Consider the following 21,420-nt stretch of genomic DNA (forward strand, 5'->3'; position numbering starts at 1 on the left):
CTACCCATTTATAATAAAACCGGCACATATGTGGCTCTAGGTGCCGCCCCAAAATGTCAGTATTGGCTATTGAGCAAAGAAGTTTGACGAGAACTGACTCACTTGATGCAATAATTTACCAACAGCCATGGGATGAATGATAGAGTTTCAAGAAGACATCAACACACTACCAGTAGATTTGATTCACGCATCCAGTTATATGGCTCCTTCCGTGTATAGCGATTTTACGACTATGACATGTGGAGCCTGAAGATAGCATGAATGTAATGCCGAAACTGGTAGAACATCAGTAGTTCATAAAATAAATTTCTACAATACATACGGCTGTTGGTAAATTATTGCATCAAGAAATACATGCCAACCGTTGTCCCACAGTACATAATGGATCAACAAAGAACTGACTCAGGTGTTGCTTAAGAACAGTCAGAGGGCGGATGATTGAGTTGAGGCTAGACAAAATGACGGTCTTCTAGATACAGAAAAACAGCTCTAGCATCCAAGATAGCGCAGAGTAGCAGCCCACGGGCACGCCCATCAACGGTATATTACCCAATGATATGTTACACATTGGCCTGTCTCGGACAGCAGACTGGCAATCCGCGTCGGTACTTCCGCTTAAAAACATTTCCTTTGTTATTTCTTTGTGTGACACAGTTTTAGGAAAGTTTGTATCATGCCACTGTCTTGACGTGACGTGACTGTTGCTGTGTGGTTCCGGCAGGGATGCGGCCCATGGTGGCGGTGTCGCTGGGGCTGTCCTGCGTGTCTGACCTGCAGTGCCGCGCCGCCGACCCCAACTCCCGCTGCGTGGGCGGCGTGTGCGACTGCGCCCGCAGGCCCAACGGCACCGGCTCCTGCTGGGCCGGCAACCGCGGCTGCCACCCCGGCACCTTCCAGGTAGGCAAACACTGTGCCACAGCTCATCGTCTCACAATATCATTAAGGGGGGTAGGACGTCAAACGGGCCGACTTGGAGCACGAGAGGCATCACAGAACATTTTAATAAGCAGAGTCTATACTTTTACAAATAAATTCATAAAACTTTGTCAGCATCACCAGGAAGGATTCATGATTCACACTCATTGCAGTGGAAGTTCGAAAACATAGCAAAATAAATTTTTTTACGTGTCAAATTTCATCATCTTTTTCACTTACTAATGGCAGCATTTGTTGCTATAGGTACACTTTTCTTCATACGTTAGAGAGATTCTTCGATGAATTTTGCACAGCATACATACCATACTTACAGGTGTACGAAACTCTAGAATTTATTTAATTTATGAAAAAAACTAATATTTTAAACTTCTTGTTTAGAAAAGAACACAAATTTTATAGTTAATTACCTCAATCTTTACCACAGTTTTTAATAGATTTTGAAAATTCTAGAGTTTCATACACCTTTAAGTATGGTTTGTATGCTGTGCAAAATTCATCGAAGAATCTCTCTTACTTATGAAGAAAAGTGTACCTACAGCAACAAATGCAGCCATTAGTAAGTAAAAAAAATGATGAAATTTCACAAGTAAAAAAATTATTTCGTTATGTTTTCGAACTTCTACTGCTATGAGTGTGAATTCTGAATCCTTCCTGGTCATGCTGACAAAGTTTTATGAATTTATTTGTAAAAGTATAGACAGTGGAAATTGAAATGTCCTGTGGTGCCTCTGCTGCTCCAAGTCGGCCCGTTTGACGTCCTACCCCCCTTAAGGGGCCTGCACAATGGTCCTATAATTTTAAAAACGTAAGTTCAGACAGTTTTAAACATACAAATATTAATTATCAATATATAAAATATGCAGCCAACCGGTTGCATAAGTTTAATGTAAAAACCTTGACCAGATTTCGATACCATTAAGGGTGTCTTCTTCAGAAGGATGTCACAAAAACTACATGACGTTGAAATTCTAAACATACATAATGAGCCAAGGAGGTCAAGTCAAACAGCAGAAAATGTGAAATAAAGTCCGCCGTGGACACACTAAAAACTGTTACAGTAGATATAGATCGTTAAAACAGCAGATATTAGACAGTCTAATGTCTGTTCTTTTAACAAGCTGTGCCTGTTACAAGAATTCCATGGAGTACTTTCTTTTACATATTTTCTGCTGTTTCGCTTGACTTCCTTAGCCCATCATGTATGTTGAGAATTTTCTGAAATTCTGAAGAAGACACTGTTAGTGATATCGAAACCTGGTCAAGTTTTTTACGTTAAACTTACGGAACCATTTGGCTACATACTTCATATATTGAAAATTTATGTACTGTTGTTTCTGTCAGCCTTGTTTAAGATTGTGAAATATTAATTAAACAGGCGGTTCCAAGCTTACGGAGTAGGAGAGGTGCTGAGACAATAATTGTTTAACTACTATTTTAAAAGAATTTATTCATTGTACGAAATACCAGAGACTTGTGATTTTACAATTTCAACTTGCTGGAATCTCTTGTACTTTAAACAACGCATTCGTCCTTTCACTACCAAACCAACACAATTTAAATCTAAATTAAGTAAACTTTACACTGAAACAAATTTCCAATACTTTTAGTAAAATTTACAACTAGTAAAAACCGCCAAACATTCAAAACTTTCAATTTTCAATGGGTAAAATTTTACAACAGATTAAAAAACTAAGACGTCAAAAACTTCCATTTTTCAGAGGTTTCATGAATTTTAAACACCCTTAGGTAAAACTTTACAATAAATTATAAAACCGAAATATTCAAAATTTATAAAAAAATAAATATTTGAAAAATAAGCAGTGAAATGGTAAGTAGGATAACTCCCTGCACAGCAAGCGGAAATCAGGCGCCTTGTCTCCAAAAGAAACCCGTTTGCGTGACGGCATTAAATTCAGATTGGATGCCTGTCTCGTATCACTTGTACATGCCACCTCAATGGCTTCTTATTTGGCTTTACATCAATTTAAGTAGCACATTTCCCACACACATTAATAGCTCCTGCAACTCAAAGGCTCCTGCAACACAACAAAATCGACTAGGAAATTTGACTATCAAAATCACTTGACGCACGGCACTCTTTAAATTTGAGGAAAGTTCGTTCTGTCGCTTTACTTTGCGGAAACTTCAACTAAATATGTGTGTGGTTACCAGGATGGCGACCTCACGCGGTGTATTTAGTGCAGGCTAATGTTTATAAATAAAGTTTCGCTTCGACCTTCATTGTTAGTGCTGCAATACCATTGCCATGTACATCAGCCACACGACGACCCAAGGCTGACTACGTTCCACATAGTATCGGCAGTAACTTGTTCCGTAAGTTAGATCTGGAGCGGCGCCTTCAGTAGGAAACAAACAGGAAATGCATTCGCCGAAAGCGCAATCCACATTGGAACTAAGCCAAGCTAGCACGCGCCGAGCCGTACACGAAACACTGTTTCCTCCGTTCAATCCTGCATAATCAAATATAAACACATACGACTGCCAGTCCACACAGGACAACATCCACAGTCCTCGACGTACAGCTAGTTGCGCTGTGACGTCAGTTCTTCTCTCAGCAAGGAAACAGTCGCTCTCCAGTCTCACTTTTCCCACAAAACCGCGCTTCTCGGCCTTTTAGAATTAGCCGTAGTAGTTCCTCAACCAATCAGAGCTTCAATTTAGAGCGAGATATCGAGCCAAGATAACCACTGAAGGAAGATCGACTACGCCATCACTCACAAACGTTCAATATTTGTTGGAAATACTGATTCGTCAGTCCTTCAGTATATTGAAGCGACCCTCACACAATCAATACTACTGTCAGCATTGTCATTTAGCAACACGATTTTGGAAGGTTGTTGTCAGGTGCTGTTACTGTGTTTTCTCACTTTCTATCAGTCCTCTTTCCTGGCCAGTTTTCTTTAACTCAGTCTATTCTGACACATTTCCATTACGGTTTGCTTCAAATTTTGGTCCTATCTTTATCAGCTCCCTTGTTCCATATGAAATCACTTGATTTCCTCATACTTGTGACTCCTTTTTCAATTATCGACATAACAAACAACTGCCTCGACGAATGACAGGTTTCTGGAAATCAGCCAGGTGGGGAGCTGGCCACGTAAACGTGATTTCAACGACATCGAGTCGACTTTACCAACCACGATGGTTAAGTGCTTGAAGACACTGGCCTTGCTTTTCTTTTACGTAGAATAAACATTTATTAATGACTCTTCAGATTATTGTACATATTGATATTACAATAAAAAATTTACATTTAGAAGTATAGCACTGAAGTTTTGCCTTGGGCTCTGTCTGCGATTTCTTCCATCACATGCATGGAAGCTCGGCGCTTCGGAACACTTCAGTCTCTTTTGACAATTGTTGGCTTCCTTTTCCTTCCCCTAGTTATCATGCTGTAATAATTATGTTGAGCATGTTCCCAATAGTTTTGCGTAGTTCCGGTAGAATTTTATTGTTTGATTCTCTGTACGAGTCATAATCGTTGAAAACGGCTGTCAGTTGCCAATTACATAAGTAGCCATTTTCCCAAGCATCTGGGTTGTGGGTATCGCAGCATTTACTATTCATTATTTCAGACATTCCAATGACTCTGTTGTTCGGAAGTGCGATGCAATGTTCCTTCATTTGGGTCTGGCAGTGAAGCGTGCTTGAATAGCACCGTGCCTCGGCAGCGCAGTAGGCAGCGCGTAAGTCTCATACTCTTAAACACGGGCACGGTAGCTCAGTGTGTTCGCTCGCCCTCTGTAATAAAAACCACTGAGTAAAGGAATCAACGATCAACTTGAACGGATGTCCTGTGACGTCCGCCCAGACCACATCGAACAAGATGGAAGAAAAAGTAAGGTGGCCGCTAGCGAGGATTGGGAAATCCGATTTCTAGTCACTGCCCGGCAAAAATTTTCATTGTCATTCCGCTGTGCAGCTGAAGCTTGTCCGTATTCGCAGTTGCGAACAAATTTCCCTTATCATTTCGATTATGTCGATGCGTTTTGGGATAGTGCGATCTGTGGTCGCAAGTCTCCTTGGGTTTGAGCCGGGAGATCAGATTCGATTCCGCATGTGAACCTGTGATTTAACACATCTATGAGAGCACATGTTTCTCTTGTGAAACTTGTGCTGAGGTGCATGTTGTATAATTTTTCGTTAGTTGCTATGGTTTCGTTGACGACCACGTGCCACATGTCTCCAGCATTAGGTGATAGACTTTGCTGTGTACATTTCGCCAGATGATACTTTGCTGTGTACATTTCTCCAGATGATAGTCCACTTTGCCTAAGGGTAGATTTTATTTAAGTGATTTTGTTTGCCATTGCTCGTTAAAGAAGTTATAAATCATTTCATTAATTAAGAAATACTGTAGATTTTCGTTCTTGTGTACGTACCTGAATTCGAAAAAGAACTGACGTAAAATATTTAAAGCTCTTAGTTTTGCTATTATGTCGATAAGCTGCTCCATGCTTACTGGCTCCCATCTGTTGATTAAGGTCTTAATAATACTGCGGTTCCTGTTTCACGTAGTTTTGCGCGTGTGACTGATCAGGAGAGTTTGCATTTTTGCCTTACGTTCGTGAGGTGTAGGTCACCGTTTCTGGTTGGCAGTGTTAAGATGTCGTAACACACGTTAAAAGTATTTCCCCTCTCCATTAACAAGCATGGCCCGTTGGATGCTATCTAGTATGGGAACAGGCACTAGAAGTATCTGCGCTATGTAACTCAGTTTATTTATTGCCAGGCTTTTGAATTTTGCTCTTTCTATGATAAGTTCAGGTGCCTGTCATATTAATGTGGAACGTTTCACGATTTTGAGTGTCACCCTTGCGCAGCAGCCTTGTTAATTTTCTCTTATCGTTCCAATTTTTTCTACAGTAGAACCTCGCTAATCCGCCCTCAATGGGACCGGAAGCATGGACAGAACTCAAAATAGATCAGATTATCAGAGGAAGACTTTTATTTACTCATAGCGTCACAATACCACCAAACAATACAATAGAGTACATTACAACTTTAATTTTCAACTGGAAATACTGTCTGAAATATTGTTCCACGTTAAAAAATTCCATGTTCAAGCCTTAAATAAACGAAAAGAAAACGTCGAAATAGTAAAAAATCATACGCGAGAGTGGAATGTACAGTAGCGCCTGCACTGCAAAATAGGTGGGTCGTACGGTACAATATGATCACAAACACTGGCGTTTTGTGACTGTCATTATCGTTACTACAGAGTGCAACAGTTATCTATCTTTGGTAATTTTTATACCTGTTACAGACTCATTTCGTGAAGCAAGATTTCTTGTAGAAAGATTTCACCTCGGTCCTCGTCAAAACAGGGGCCAACATTCGAATATTGGTGTTTGTAGATTTCTGCTTGTTATAACGATCGTTTCAACGATCAACTGCCGAGTCAGCAGTATTTGAATGTTGGCCCCTGTTTTGACAGGAACCGAGATGAAGTCTTTCTACACGTCGGCCAGGAGCCTGAAGATAATGTAGTAAATCCCCGAAACTGGTAGCCAAATAAAGTAAGTTTGGAAAGTAGATGGCTGAAAAGTGTTTAATTTGACAACCTGTATCGAGCAGCCGAGTCCCGCAACCATCTCTGAAAAGATGGACATACAGAGACATAGATTTTAGGGTTTCCGAGGTTTCCTTAAATGGCTTAAGGCAATAACCGGTACGATTTGTTTGAAAAACAAACGGCCGATTTCTTTCGCCCTGTTTCCGCAGTCCGACACTGTCCTCCGTTTCTCATAACTGCATAGTTGCTAGGCAGTTAAGTTCTAAGAGCTTCGACGCTTCGAGGAGTGAAAATTTACACATCGCCGCAGGAGCAAGACAATAAGACATCTTAATCATCCCTCCATTTTTGATTTTTACAATAGCTTGCCAAACCACAACACGGACCAATGTAGGACTTTTTCAAGAATCCTTTGATTCAGCTTCGAACCTATAAAGCCACTGGCTTTAACTGTATTAAAAGGACGTGTGGGACGACTGGGGCAGGCGAGTTCACAGGTCGGTGACCGCCGACAGCCAACAAGAGCGCCTCCATATCAGGCGGAGCATCGTTACGGTCGTTAACAGACCACGTCTCCTGCTGCTGTAGTATAAAGGTCACGTCTCGAGCATTCCCGTCTCAGGTGGATGAGCCGGCTTAATTATGAGACTGCTAACCCTGCCCCCCTCGTTGGGGGCGGTCCGTTACGCCTCAGGTCTGCCGTCGTGTGCAGCTGTCTGACGGAATGAAGTTTCCACTCTATCACTTGGGAAAACACCTCGTTCTATTAAACTATTGCGTGGTGTAGTCTCGCGGGCCTAATTAGTGACTTAAACTACATTTCCTGTGGGACTTGCCTGTATTTTACTTCTGACTAAAATTACCTCCTCCCACCTCTCCGATAGATAGGAACAGGATGCAATCCCCATTGAAACCAAGGGACTGTCCTTTATTAGAGAACTGGAATGGGGTCCAGCCAGCTTGCGAGTACGACGCATGAAGTAATTAAAGAAGAGAAGGTAACATTCCTCTCCAAAACTAACATTCACGATTGAGAAAACCTTAATGCAGAGACTGAAGCAACGATCGGCTGTCGTGACAGTGTGATAGGCCAAGCTCGGATGAATCGGGACAGTGGATGCATAGGGACAATTTTAGAATATTCGTTCCCCAGCAGAAATGAACTGGGTACAGAAGATTGCTGCCATCTCTAGATTACTAATATCTTCTACATTTTATGTACACTATGTGATCAAAAGTATCCGGACACACCCAAAACCATACGTTTTTCATATTAGGTGCATCGTGCTACCACCTTCTGCAGGTACTCCATATCAACGACCTCAGTAGACATTAGACGTCGTGACAAAGTAGAATGGGCCGCTCCGCGGAACTCACAGACTTCGAACGTGGTCAGGTGATCGGGTGTCACTTGTGTCATACGTCTGTACACGAGATTTCCACACCCCTAAACATCCCTAGGTCCACTTTTTCCAATGCGATAGTGAAGTGTAAACGTGAAGGGACACGTACAGAACAAAAGCGTACATGCCGTCCTTGTCTGTTGACTGACAGAGACCGCCGACAGTTGAAGAGGGTCACAATGTGTAATAGTCAGACATCTGTCCAGACCATCACACAGTAATTCCAAACTGCATTAGGATCCACTGCACGTACTATGACAGTTATGTGGGAGGTGAGAAAACTTGGATTTCATGGTCGAGCGGCTCGTCATAAGCCACATATCATGCCGGTAAATGCCAAACGACCCTCGCTTGGTGTAAGGAACGTAAACATTAGACGATTGAACAGTGGAAAAACATTGTGTGGAGTGACGAATCACTGTACACAATGTGGTGATCCGACGGCAGGGTGTGGGTATGGCGAAATCCCGGTGGATGTCATCTGCCAGCGTGTATAGTGCCAACAGTAAAATTCGGAGGCGGTGGTGTTATAGTGTGGTCGTGTTTTTCATGGAGGGGGCTTGCACCCCTTGTTGTTTTGCGTGGCACTGTCACAGCACAGGCCTACTAAACACCTTCTCGCTTCCCATTGTTTGAAGAGCAATTAGGGAATGGTGTTTGCATCTTTCAATTCGATCGAGCACCTGTTCATAATGCACGGCCTGTGGCGGAGTGGTTACACGACAATGATATCCCTTTAATGGACTGGCCTGAATAGAGTCCTGACCTGATTCCTATAGAACACCTTTGGGATGTTTTGGAACTCCGAATTTGTGCCAGGCCTCACCGACTGTCATCGATACCTCTCCTCAGTACAGCACTCCATGAAGAATGGGCTGCCATTCCCCAAGAAACCTTCCAGCACCTGATTGATCGTATGCTTGCGAGAGCGAAAGCTGTCATCAAGGCTAAGGATGGGCCAACACGATATTGAATTCAAGCATTACCGATAGAGGGCGCCACTAACTTATAAGTCATTTTCAGCCAGGTGTCCGGATACTTTTGATTACATAGTGTATCAGAAAACCGCCTAATAAAGTGCCAGTGTGGAGCTTTTGATTTCTAATATTTTGTTTCTTTAAACTTGGTTAGTTAGTTAACCGTTACTCTGGTTATGTATTCGTTTGTGGTAGATTTTAGATCGGGGATCTGAAATGAGTTTATGGTGCTTCTTATGTTCATGGGAAATGATTTCAGTGTTACTAACCTCTGTAGATTAAACATACTATATTAAGGCTGAATATGGACATCTCGCAAATGTATAATGGTAAAGGTGGTGGGACGGACGATGATATGCGGAAAGCTATTACTGCAATCCGTCAAGGGAGGAGCATACGTCATGCCTCGTAAGTTATTTGGGGTGTTCGTTCACGTCTACCACAAAGTAGTAATGATGATCAGCTGAAGAAGAAGAATGGAAATCTGAGGTTATCGTTGAATAAGAAAAGTATTTAGCAGAACAGATGCTCAAGTTCTCGGCATGTGGGTTCGGATTGAATTCTGACGTTTTAAGAAAAGGTGTTTTTTTCGTCGCAGAGCAAAATGAGATCGAATATAAGTTTCCGAAACAACATCAAGTAGCAGGAAGTGACTGGCTTATTGCTTTTCGTAAGCGCAAACCAGAAATAGCATTCAGGTAGGCTGAAGGTCTCTCTTCATATCGTTTGAAAGGCTTTAGTAAGCATGACTTTCATCATTTCTTTATTGGGTGAAACCATGGAAAATGTCCTAAGACACTCAATATACCTCCTAAATAAATACGTAATTTATGCGACAGCGAAAAGGAGAAGAAATGTTCTTGTAAAATTATTCCGATTCATCTCAGTGACTGTCCCGATTCTTCCTCACTGACAAAGGTAAATAGGGACATATGATACCTAATTGCTATCTTCAATACATTCGGTATGTATCTGTTTACAAAAGCAATATGCCCTGTAAAACGTTCCTTAAATATTATGTTAAAGACTGAACTAGAAACATTACACTTTCTACTAATAATAAAACTAGCATTATAAATTTTCAGATTTTTGCACCGATTCGCCCGAGATTACGCTACACCACATATTAACTTAATGACCCACGGACGTAGGAGAGCGAAGTGAAATTTTCTAGGTTTGGCGCTGAGGTGGCGTTGGCATCAATGAAATTTCGTTTTTATCATGTTGGTATAAGTTGCACAGTAATATAGGGTATCCGTATTTCTAGGGCTGGTCAAAAACTGAAATGTCCGGGAACAAATATCTGTTGAGGTAACTGGTACGAGGCGGCTTCAAAAGTAAGTTACACACTATTATGGCAGACCAAGTACCATTTATTGAAGCCCGCATGACACTACTCTTCAGTATAGTCACCAAGACTGTATAAACAGCGGTAGGAGCTTTCTACCAACTGTTCAGTTCCTCGCCGGCGTCGGTGACCGTGCGGTTCTAGGCGCTGCAGCCCGGAACCGCGGGACTGCTACGGTCGCAGGTTCGAATCCTGCCTCGGGCATGGATGTGTGTGATGTCCCTAGGTTAGTTAGGTTTAGGGGACTGATGACCTAAGATGTTAAGTCCCATAGTGCTCGGAGCCATTTGAATTGTTCAGTTCCTCGACGACAGAATTTCGTTCCTCGGTCACGGAGCCATATGAAAACCGCAGTATGAACCTTCTGGTGGTCAGAAAATCTGCATTTTCTGCGAATCAGTTTCTCGATTGCCTGGACATTGTCGTCTGTGCTCGATGTCGATGGCCTTCCTTTCCGATCAGCATGAACCACGTCTGTGCAGACTCGTCCACGTTGTTGGCTCTTCACCTCGGCTGAATACAACATTGCACTTAGTCCCTATACCGTTAGAATTTCACCACGAATCTCTCTGCAGTTTAAGGGTTTTGCTTGCAAGAGCTGTACTGTTCAGCGTACCCAAATACGGATTATGTTTCCAGTTGCCACGCCATTTCACCCCCACACTGTGATGCACATGGTAACAGTACCGCAGCACACCTGAGTCTGAAGGGAACCGGACCCCCGTATTCTCTTCTGACAATGTGCTAGTCTTATTTCGCAATGGTCTTCACGAGGCTATGATTCGTCAACATGAAATAAACGGAAAAGTAAAATGATGCACAATTTATAAAATAATGTAGAAACGGCTCTTGGTCAAAGGTTTCGTTACAAGAGCAGTAGGTCGAAGCTGTTGGACTTCAGCGAAGCAGAAATGTGGATCTTCTCCTGACACCTTTAGGACAGGGATTCTTCTCATGATTCACCTCGTATAGGGTAAAACAATTACTGACGAATAAAAGTCTGGGTGACTGGACAGAATGCCAGAATGCATCTAAAGTGCTAAATTACTAAAGCATAACACGTTAGGGCGGTTCACGTTTTCACAACGACTCCTTGGCAATGGAAAATTAGGATGTGTGAGGTATTCTTTGTTGAAACATCTACCCTGTTTATCAGATTGGTGCTCTTAAATTTGTAGTTATTTCCTAATCTGAAACAATTCAGCTGTGGAAGCGACTAACACCGAAAACCTTGCAAGAAGTGTATTGACTTGAAAGTGGAGTATGTCGAAACGCTAGTGCATTTTGCATTTTGGGTATTGAAATCAGACCGAGTCCATTTCACTTTGCCTTCGTACAAACAATCGTAACTAGTGGGGAATATCACGGTTCGATATCACTCCAGCACCTCTATTGATTTTACATTATTTTCACATCATCCACGGGTATTTCTGTACATTAGCGCCAAATGACAACAGAATATGGCAACATTCGCAGGAAGCTAAGTGAACACTGTTATTACTAGAAAAAACTGCTGTAGCAACTCCAGAACAAGCCTTTACGGCTACTGTCTACCAGTGACTTAATGTGTTCGTATAGCGCTGCTGTTCTTAGTACCATACTATCAATCTCTTAAACAGGTTGTTACCGCTCAGGTTCTTTCCCCTGACACATTTATAAGCAGATTGCTGCCCGAAGTTTTGTTTCTGCGTGGCCATTCAATAATGTCTTCGTTAACTGCAGACTCCCACTTTCATTTAACTTCACACAGTTGTTCCTTTTCCCGTTTTTCTTTCCACATGAGAAAATTTTCTTTAAATTGCGCAACACTTCCCCTGTGAGCTCCGTGTTCGCACGCGCTGAAAGCAGAAAAAGAAAGTCATCTCTAATGAACCCACGAAATTATCCAGTGCTTTGTTTTCCCACTGTCGCTTCCGTTTTGCGATCTCTCTAATGAACTGCGTTCCGCATTACATGCCGATGGGTACAAGTGCACAACAATGAGTAGTTTCGCAAACAGAAACGCTATCTCGTCTTCCAGACATTAACGGATGTGCACTGTTATTATCTTAGAATATCTGAAAAGATCACTAATTCACTATAATAAGGTTTGTTGTAAATTTTGAGATGAGTACGTTGCAATTACATGAAACAACTCTTACTAATAAATTTGAAAACCATGTTCGTTCCTCAGTGTCGCGTAGAAAACATATTATTTTATCTTTATGCATTGGAGGATATCCAAGTTCAAGTGTGAAACTACATATTACGGCAAAGAATCTGTACGAATACAAATGTATATAACGCAAAACAAAATTGAGAATATATAAATTTCTTCATAAGTACATAATTATTTTCATGCATTCAGTCATACCAAAGAGATCTACATGTTAATACTTTGAGGTGACAAAAGTCATAGGATAGGGGTGTGCACATATACGGATGACAGTAATATCGTGCACATAAGATATAAAAGGACGGTGCATTGGCCGAGATGTCATCTGTACACAGGTGATTCATGTGAAAAGGTTCCAGCGTAATTATGGCTGTACTAAGGGACTCAAGTTGTTAACAAGGCACTGTGCAAGCTGGCGAGGAACCCATAATGGTGTGGAGTGTGTTTACGTGGAATGGACTAGGTCCCCTGGTCCAACTGAACCGATCATTGATTGGAAATGGCTATGAAATGGTAATTAAATCGACACCCTAGCTGCAAACAGGCGTTGATATACATCATTGGGGACATGTTGAAAATGTGTGCTCCCACCAAGACTTGAACCCGGGACCTCCTGCTTACATGGCAAACGCTGTATCCATCTGAGCCCCGAGGGCACATAGGATAGTGCACCTGCAGGGACTTATCCCTTGCACGCTCCCCATGAGACATTCCCAACATGTCCACACCACTACATTCGTAGTGCGCCTATTAGATGTTGGCCCATCACACTCATTACTCTTGGCAGATTACCATACCAAGTTTCGTACGAGTTGGGGCATAGCGTGTGCGTTCGCACAAGAAGGTCAATGGCCGGGTAGCCATATTTTAACTATATATGAAGGAAGTATCTGTTCCCGAAAGAACAGATACCATTGATGAAATGATAATGAAATGATAATTAAATCGACACCGTAGCTGCAAACAGGCGTTGATATACATCATTGGGGACATGTTTGCCGGTCATCAATGGTATCTGTTCTTTCGGGAACAGATACTACCTTCATATATAGGAAATGGCTATTTTCGGCTACTTGGAGACCATTTGCAGTCGATCATGAACTTCATGCTGCCAAAAACGATGAAATTTTTGTGGATGACAATGCGCCATGTCACCGGGCTACAGTTTCTCGCGACTGCTTTGAAGAACGTTCTGGAAACTCTAGGGAATGGTTTGGCCACCCGTATCGTCCGACATTAATGTCATCGAACATGTATGGGACATAATTGAGAGGTCATATCGTGTACGAACTCCTGCACCGGCAACACTTTCGCAATTATAGAGTGCTAAAGAGGCAGCATGGCTCAATATTTCTGCAGGGGCTTCCAACGACTTGTTGACTCCATGCCACTTCGAGTTTCCACTCTACGGCAAGAAAAATGAGGTCCGACACGATATTAGCAGGTATCCTATGACTTTTGTCACCTCAGTGCATATACAAATGGTTATAAAAGTTATAAACCAAGAAAAATACATTAAATGCAAAATGCAGAATAACGATAAAAGAAAATAAGAGAAGTTTATAAAGAAGGACGAGTAGGGTTTAACATTCCGTTAGTGATGGGGTCATTAGAGATAGAGCAACAGCTTGGATTAAGGAAGAATGAGTAAGGCAACAAGACGCGACTTTCTCAAGGAGAACACGCTAATATTTGCCTTACGATGATAGAAACTGCTTTCTGAACACCATTCTTCCCGTTCCCTCTCCAGTGTGCTAGCAACTGCACCACCACACTCGGCAGAATTAGTTCATGATAGTTCATGACATTACACCCTCCTGTGGCGAAGTGGGATCAACTTTTTGTCTAGTCTGCAGCTTAGTGTGCGCTGATATGAAACTTCCCGGCATGTCAGATTGTGTACGGGCCGAAACTGTAACTCGGGACTTTTGCCTTTCGCGGGCAATTGCTTTACCAACTGAGCTACCCTAGCATGACTCACGACTCTCCTCATAGTTTTACTTCATCCAATACTTGAACTCCTACCTCCTGCGAAGGTTTAAAGAAAGTCTTCGATGAAGTCAGCCATCAGTGCATAACGAATCTGTTAGAGCATTTCAGATTTCCACCAAGAACAATAGATTTACTATTACCAAGCCAGTACCGAATGTTTTCCAAGATCCAAATGAAAGGATGTTTCACAAAAACATTCCCTGTCCAATGTCTGTCCGACAGGGCTATCCCTAATCAATAGTACTGTTTGTCATCTCTTTAGGATCATCAATCAGCACAGCAAGTAACCTCAGTATCAGGATTCCGTGGTGGTGCACAAATATTCACTGTGAACCCCTAAGCTAATGACGTTACCACTATAATTATAGAACTCCTAGACACCACAAAAGTATCGGAAGTTAAAGTTCCACGGGCAACGATAAACAATGTTGAACCAATTCTCTTGTGGCTAAATGAATGTGACCATCCCATGCTACATCTATTCACCGAAGGTGAAAAGAAACAACACGAGTTAATTAACGTCAATTCCAACGGAGCGGTAGAAAAAGCAAGAAGTGCCCTGAGAGCGAATAGTACAAGAAAATTAAACACCAAAAGATTGAATGTGTAAACATGCAGGCCCTTTCCAAAATGGGGTATGTTGCACAAATCATACCAGTAGATAGTACATGTATCGTAAAAATCAAAAAGTACATAGGCTGATTTATTTGGGAAGGTATGTTGTTCCAGTAGCAATGGATTAGCTAACGAAACCACTTACCGAAGGCGACCTAGGGTTAATAAATTCTGAGGCAAAATGTTTAGCCCTTATAGTGGAAAATCTCAAAAAATATCTTCAAATTACCAGCTAGTTGGTCGAACTTACTAAAGGAAAATAATGACAGAAAATATGGCTGACAGGAGGACGCCAGCAGATATAATTCGTGGCTTGCAAACAGCAACTTATGTTTTAGAGAAGACTCGCAATGCAAGATTCTATACAACAAAGAAAATAACCAAAACCATTGGGAAAAAACTCCATATTCATCAGAAAACTAGATGAAAAACAAAGGCTTAAACTGGGTGGAGACGGTCTGGTCAAATTTTGTAGCCAAATACTTAAGTTCAAGGTTGCGCTCAACAGCTTACGTGTTTATAAATGATTTAATCCCGATAGCTGTACTGTGAAATAGTTGACACTACCATACACTGAACGGTAGATTGCTCCAAAATTCCAGGCCTGTTAAAATGAATAAAATTTAAACAGCAAGTTTGCTGTGAACGACTGATAACGAAATAAACGGCAAGAAAAAAAATGTACATGGACGTCAAACCATTTCCAATATCCAGGGCAAGAATACTCACGTGGTTCATCCCTCTTCAGTGAGGGAAGAGAGTCTGTATATGACATCAAACAACACATGAAGAATGAAAAACAAGAAATCATCGACGATAAATGGAAAAGAGAAAAGTTCTCACCATTAATACATCTTATTTAAATGTTGCATTTAAAGTCAATGTAAAAGTTTCTTACTACCTGTTGCTGAATAATTTCATTAAAAATAAATAAACAAATAAAAAGGTTGGTAGATCAGTTGCCTGAGAAAGGAAAAGGTTCTGCGTTCAAGCATTTCAATCTGCCAGGAAGTTTCTACGTTTTTACTGTCCACGAGATATTCCCTTGTACGTAGCTAGGAACACCTAGAGTAAGCCACTTGCACATCTTAACTCTTGAGCTGGTCACATCGGAACGTAGCTGCAGTTACAAATTTGATCATTTTCTTATTGCGCTGTGTAAGCTATCGTTTCTGGTATCACAATTTTAATGACAACAATGTAGAAATAATGGAAGGATAAAACGATTGTCTATTGGAAATGAAAAATGTGTGACATGTAGGAAAAAAAAAGGTTTTACCTGTGGCTAAAGCTCCATAATAATATTTGATTGCAAACTGGCAACAAATACGGAAAAGAAATGTCGTTCGACAGTATTATGATCTATCAGAATACGTGAGCCGAAAGGTCTACAAGAAGCTCGTGTACTGTAAACACCATAGAACTCAAACCAATCTTTGCCCTGATCACGACCTTACCGAAACTGGCGCAATCATCATAATACAATAGTGCTACGATGTATGAGCGTTGATAACGATCTCCAAAGTGTCGCATTTCGGTTTCAAAATACATCTCACGGGAGAGCGAACATGTTCTGCGTACTAACCCGCTATCGGTGGGACATCGAGTAACTACAGAGAAGAAAAGTAAGTTGATGCTACAAAAAATACAAGAACAAAAGAACACAAGCATCACCGTTAACGATACGTAAGACTTAGCTCGTGGCTTCAGAGTTTGTAAACAACGCGTTTGTTGTGGAACATGGCGTTGCCCTAGAACATTTAGTTTGTGTCAGGGATATTAATCACTGTCGGTAACCTTTTCGGGATATTCTCGAACAGGGAGCCGTGCAACGTCGAAGATGTTAATTACTTCACATAGTGATTAATTACCGCCCCTTTTGTACGCACCCATTCCAGAACGTCGTGCATTCATTATCCAACATTCTTAACACGCACGCATGGCGATATAGAAGGCGATAAAAGAACTGTAACCTTGGCTAATTTTTTTTAATATAAAGTAATCCGCCTCTTCTCCTAATATATACTCCGTAGTAGGAAGTTATCACAAAGATGACGGTATACATAGAGGATCTTAGCGCGGAATGCTGGTAGTCTAAATGTTTTGTGACTGAAAGGATTGGTAACAAGGCTGATAGATGAATAGGAGAGCAGCGGAATAAAAGAAAGTCCAAAAGCCTATCTTTGGTCATATATAGTATAAAAGCCACAGGAATAGTCAACGTTTAAAGGCATTGGAATCATTATGAATAAGAAAGAAAGAAAGTACCTCAGTATAAATAATGGAATTGACAACTTTGTACTTCCTGTAACAGAGGAAATACGGAAACTACCTTGTGCTGGTTTACTGGACAAGCAGGTGCGGTTGAAACTAAATTCTTATTGAAAAATGTAGACGAAAATAAAAACTGAATTTTCTAATGTTGAGAAATTAGAAGGAGTGATCTGTTTTACTGGGTAAGAAAACTTTCTAATCCAAGGTCGCATAAACTTTTCGTTATTTTGACAGCCGGTTTCGACAGATCATCTTCTGGTCTTCAAAACTTTTTTGTTACAAAATGTGTTCACTGTGACTGAAATTCCTCATGTTGACAAAATAGAAGGAGCGATTTGTTTTACATGGTAGAAAATGAAAATGTAATAACAGTTACGGAAGGCGACCTGACGGTAGCGAATAGTGACAAAACTGTTTGCGAAGGAACAAATTCTGATGGCCTGGAAAATGCGTCATTCGAAATTCAGGCAACTCGCAATATCAGCAGTAAAACGTGTATAGGAACGCAGCCAACGCAGTGTGCGTTCACATCGGTAGCTACGCTGTCAGGGTGGCGCATAGTTCAGCAAAGAGGCCCGGGTTCAATTCCCGGCCGGGTCGGAGCTCTTGCACTCAGGGACTGGGTATTGTGTTGGCCTTAGGTTCGTATCGTCATAATTGACTTTCCACTGCTCCGACAGGAGTATGGGCGCGTCCCGGCGGAAAAGAGAGAAAGGGAGAGAGAAAAGGACCGTACGGACATACAGTAGCAGTGGTATGTTGGTTTCCGCTGTCGTTGCCATTTTCAGATTTTGTCGGAAATGAAAATGATGTTTGTTTTATTTCTGTGGCTTTCTTCAGTAGCAGCTGTTACAATTACTCTTATTATTTTTCTGTGGCTGAATAGACTACAAAAGCTCTTTCAGCGCGAGAACGTCCTCAGCAATTTATAATTGGTTTTTTGTTGTTGGTCCTTTTTATATATCCTACCATTCTTTTCGTTGTCAGCAGATTGTGGTACAGTTATTACCCTACACTCATTTGCTGGTTACATTTCTGCTCGGCTTAATGGGGTCAACTTTCTGCAAATTGAGAGATTATATAACACTTAAATTTTCAGCTCAAAATAAAAGTAATTGGATTCATTGGTTCGTCTCCATACTGAAGGCCTTTATGAGTTGATTTGTGATGTGTGACCGTGGTGATGTATTCTTAGATGGGACAGAAAGAACTATAAAAGAGAATTACAAGAAGATGGACGTCGTAGATGGTTAGAACGAAGTATGGAATAACGGCAGTGGAGTAACAAAAGTAAAGACAGAGATCTTAATAGTGCATGCGTTTTAACTTACGGTGTAACATTTACAGAAGGATGTCCGAGAAACCTCTGCGCCGCGACGTTCGAGAAACATCAACTACCCGACACAAACCACTTCGGTAGTATAACAAAAAGTAAAATTTTGCTTATACCTCGTTTAGAAGTATCCCCGTTCTTGCGCCACCCATTTCCAGAACTTAAAAATTAAGGATGGTCTACCAATGAAAGCCTGTTGAATATTATCCAGCAGTTTTCCTTTTGTCAGGGAAACGGAGAGGTATATGAATATATGGTTTCACGGCGATATGAATTAATAAAATTTTCTGGTGCTTCCAGCCGCTTCAGGTGGTTAAAATCCCACGAGCTTTCGACCGAGCTCTCCTCAGTCATTGTCAAGTGGTAAGACTGACTTCTGTGTCGCGGTGGCCGCGTCGTTAAATAGCCGCACTGCTGGCTGTGACGTCACTAGTGCTCTCTTCCTCGCCATATATAGTAATGTTTTCATCCCGCGTCCGTCGCGACCATTTTAACCTCGTGACGGCCGGATCCCAGGCTGTGCTGAGCTGCAAACCGCTGTCCTCGTTGATGGTGTTTTCAGAGGTTTTTATTTCAATAGCTTCTTTTATGACGCTATCCCAAAATCCCTTCGTCCTCATAACGACAGATATTTCGTCGAATAGAATTCGGTGTCCATTTTCTAAGGCGTGTTCTGCCACGGCTGATTTTCCTGGATAGCGTAGGCGTAAGCACCTCTCGTGTTCCGTCCGACGTTGCTCCACAGTGCGTACTCTTTGGCCGACGTAGTAACAACCACACTGACATGGTATCTTGTACACCCTGGGCGTTCTAAGCCCTAGATAGTCCTTCACAGGCCTCATGAGTTTTCGAATTTTTGCTGGGGGCCTGAACACCGATGAAATGTTATATCCCTTCAGGATCCGGCTAATCTTTCCAGACACAGTACCACAGTAAGGCAAAAAACAAGTTTCTTGCTTTCTTCTTCGGTGGTGTTCTCTTCTCTGTTGGTGTGTTTCTTGTATGTCACACCAGATATGGCCTGTGACACCTGTCCGTGGCTGTACCCGTTTTCCCGGAAGACTTTTCAGAGATGGCTCAGCTCTAGTAGCAGACTTTCAGCGTCTGAGACGACTTTAGCACGATGGACGAGGCTATTCAGAACGCCACATTTTTGTGCCGGATGGTGGTGGCTGATAGCGTGCAGATACCGATCTGTCGGTTTGCTGTAGACACTGTGGCTGAGGTGCCCATTAGTTTTCCGTCGAACGAGGACGTAAAGGAAGGGCAATGCATCATCTGTCTCGACTTCCATCGTAAACGTGATGTGGCCGTGAACGTTGTTTAGGCGTTCTAAGAATTCTCCCACTTTTTCACGACCATGGGGCCAGATGATAAAAGTGTCATCGACGTAACGATAAAAGAAACTTGGCTTAGCTGGAGCCGTGTCTATTCGACGAAACATGTGTCGTTATGAGGACGAAGGGATTTTGGGATAGCGTCATAAAAGGAGCTATTGAAATAAAAACCTCTGAAAACACCATCAACAAGGACGGCGATTTGCAGCACAGCCTGGCACCCGGCCACCGTGTGGTTAAAACGGTCGTGACGGACGCGGGATGAAAACATTACCATATATGTCGAGGAAGACAGCACTAGTGACGTCACAGCCAGCAGTGCGGCTACACAGGGTGTTACAAAAAGGTACGGCGAAACTTTAAGGAAACATTCCTCACACACAAAGAAAGAGAATATGTTATGTGGACGTGTGTCCGGAAACACTTACTTTCCATGTTAGAGCTCATTTTATTACTTCTCTTCAAATCACATTAATCATGGAATGGAAACACACAGCAACAGAACGTACCAGCGTGACTTCAAACACTTTGTTACAGGAAATGTTCAAAATGTCTTCCGTTAGCGAGGATACATGCATCCACCCTCCGTCGCATGGAGTCCCTGATGCGCTGATGCACCCTGGAGAATGGCGTATTGTATCACAGCCGTCCGCAATACAAGCACGAAGAGTCTCTACATTTGTAACCGGGGTTGCGTACACAAGAGCTTTCAAATGCCCCCATAAATGGAAGTCAAGAGGGTTGAGGTTAGGAGAGCGTGGAGGCCATGGAATTGGTCCGCCTCTACCAATCCATCGGTCACCGAATCTGTTGTTGAGAAGCGTACGAACACTTCGACTGAAATGTGCAGGAGCTCCATCGTGCATGAAGCACATGTTGTGTCGTACTTGTAAAGGCACATGTTCTAGCAGCACAGGTAGAATATCCCGTATGAAATCATGGCGGTGAATCGAGGAAGAACAGCACATACTGACGAAACTAAAATGAGCTCTAACATGGAAATTAAGCGTTTCCGGACACATGTCCACATAACACCTTTTCTTTATTTGTGTGTGAGGAATGTTTCCTGAAAGTTTGGCCGTACCTTTTTGTAACACCCTGTATACAGCCTTTGAGCGGAACACGTGTAAACAGGTAGACCACATCAAAACTAACCATTATATCTCCTTGACTAAGACGCAGCTGTTTAATTCTATTGATAGAGTCGTCGGTGTTCTTGATGTGATGCACAGAATGACCCACATGCAGTGCAATGAGGCTGGCCGGGTGTTTAGCCAATCTGTAAGTGGGTGACCCAGTGGTGTTCACAATGGGACGAAGAGGAGAATATGAAGACATCGCAGTGGACAGGGCTCCAGCTAAGCCAAGTCGCTTCTATCGTTACGTCGATGATACTTTCATCATCTGGCCCCATGGTCGTGAAAAACTGGGAAAAATCTTAGAACATCTGAACAGCATTCACGGCCACATCAAGTTTACGTTGGAAGTCGAGACACATGGTGCATTGCCCTACC

The 21,420-nt window shown here is 42.1% G+C and overlaps 1 protein-coding gene and 1 non-coding gene across 2 annotated transcripts in view; one reads left to right on the plus strand and one right to left on the minus strand.

Moving 5' to 3' along the window:
• Nucleotides 1-21,420, plus strand: part of LOC124777769 — a 268,850-nt gene that overhangs the window by 114,982 nt on the left and 132,448 nt on the right. Inside the window, exon 5 of the mRNA XM_047253279.1 lies at nucleotides 722-897. Within this exon, the coding sequence (XP_047109235.1) occupies nucleotides 722-897 (176 nt within the window). The remainder of the gene's footprint in view (nucleotides 1-721; nucleotides 898-21,420) is intronic.
• On the minus strand, nucleotides 5,736-5,842 carry LOC124721767. Its single transcript, XR_007006393.1, has one exon. It is a non-coding gene; the product is annotated as a U6 spliceosomal RNA (small nuclear RNA).

This window comes from Schistocerca piceifrons, chromosome 1 (assembly GCF_021461385.2).
Source record: "Schistocerca piceifrons isolate TAMUIC-IGC-003096 chromosome 1, iqSchPice1.1, whole genome shotgun sequence".
NCBI classification, from domain to species: domain Eukaryota; kingdom Metazoa; phylum Arthropoda; class Insecta; order Orthoptera; family Acrididae; genus Schistocerca; species Schistocerca piceifrons.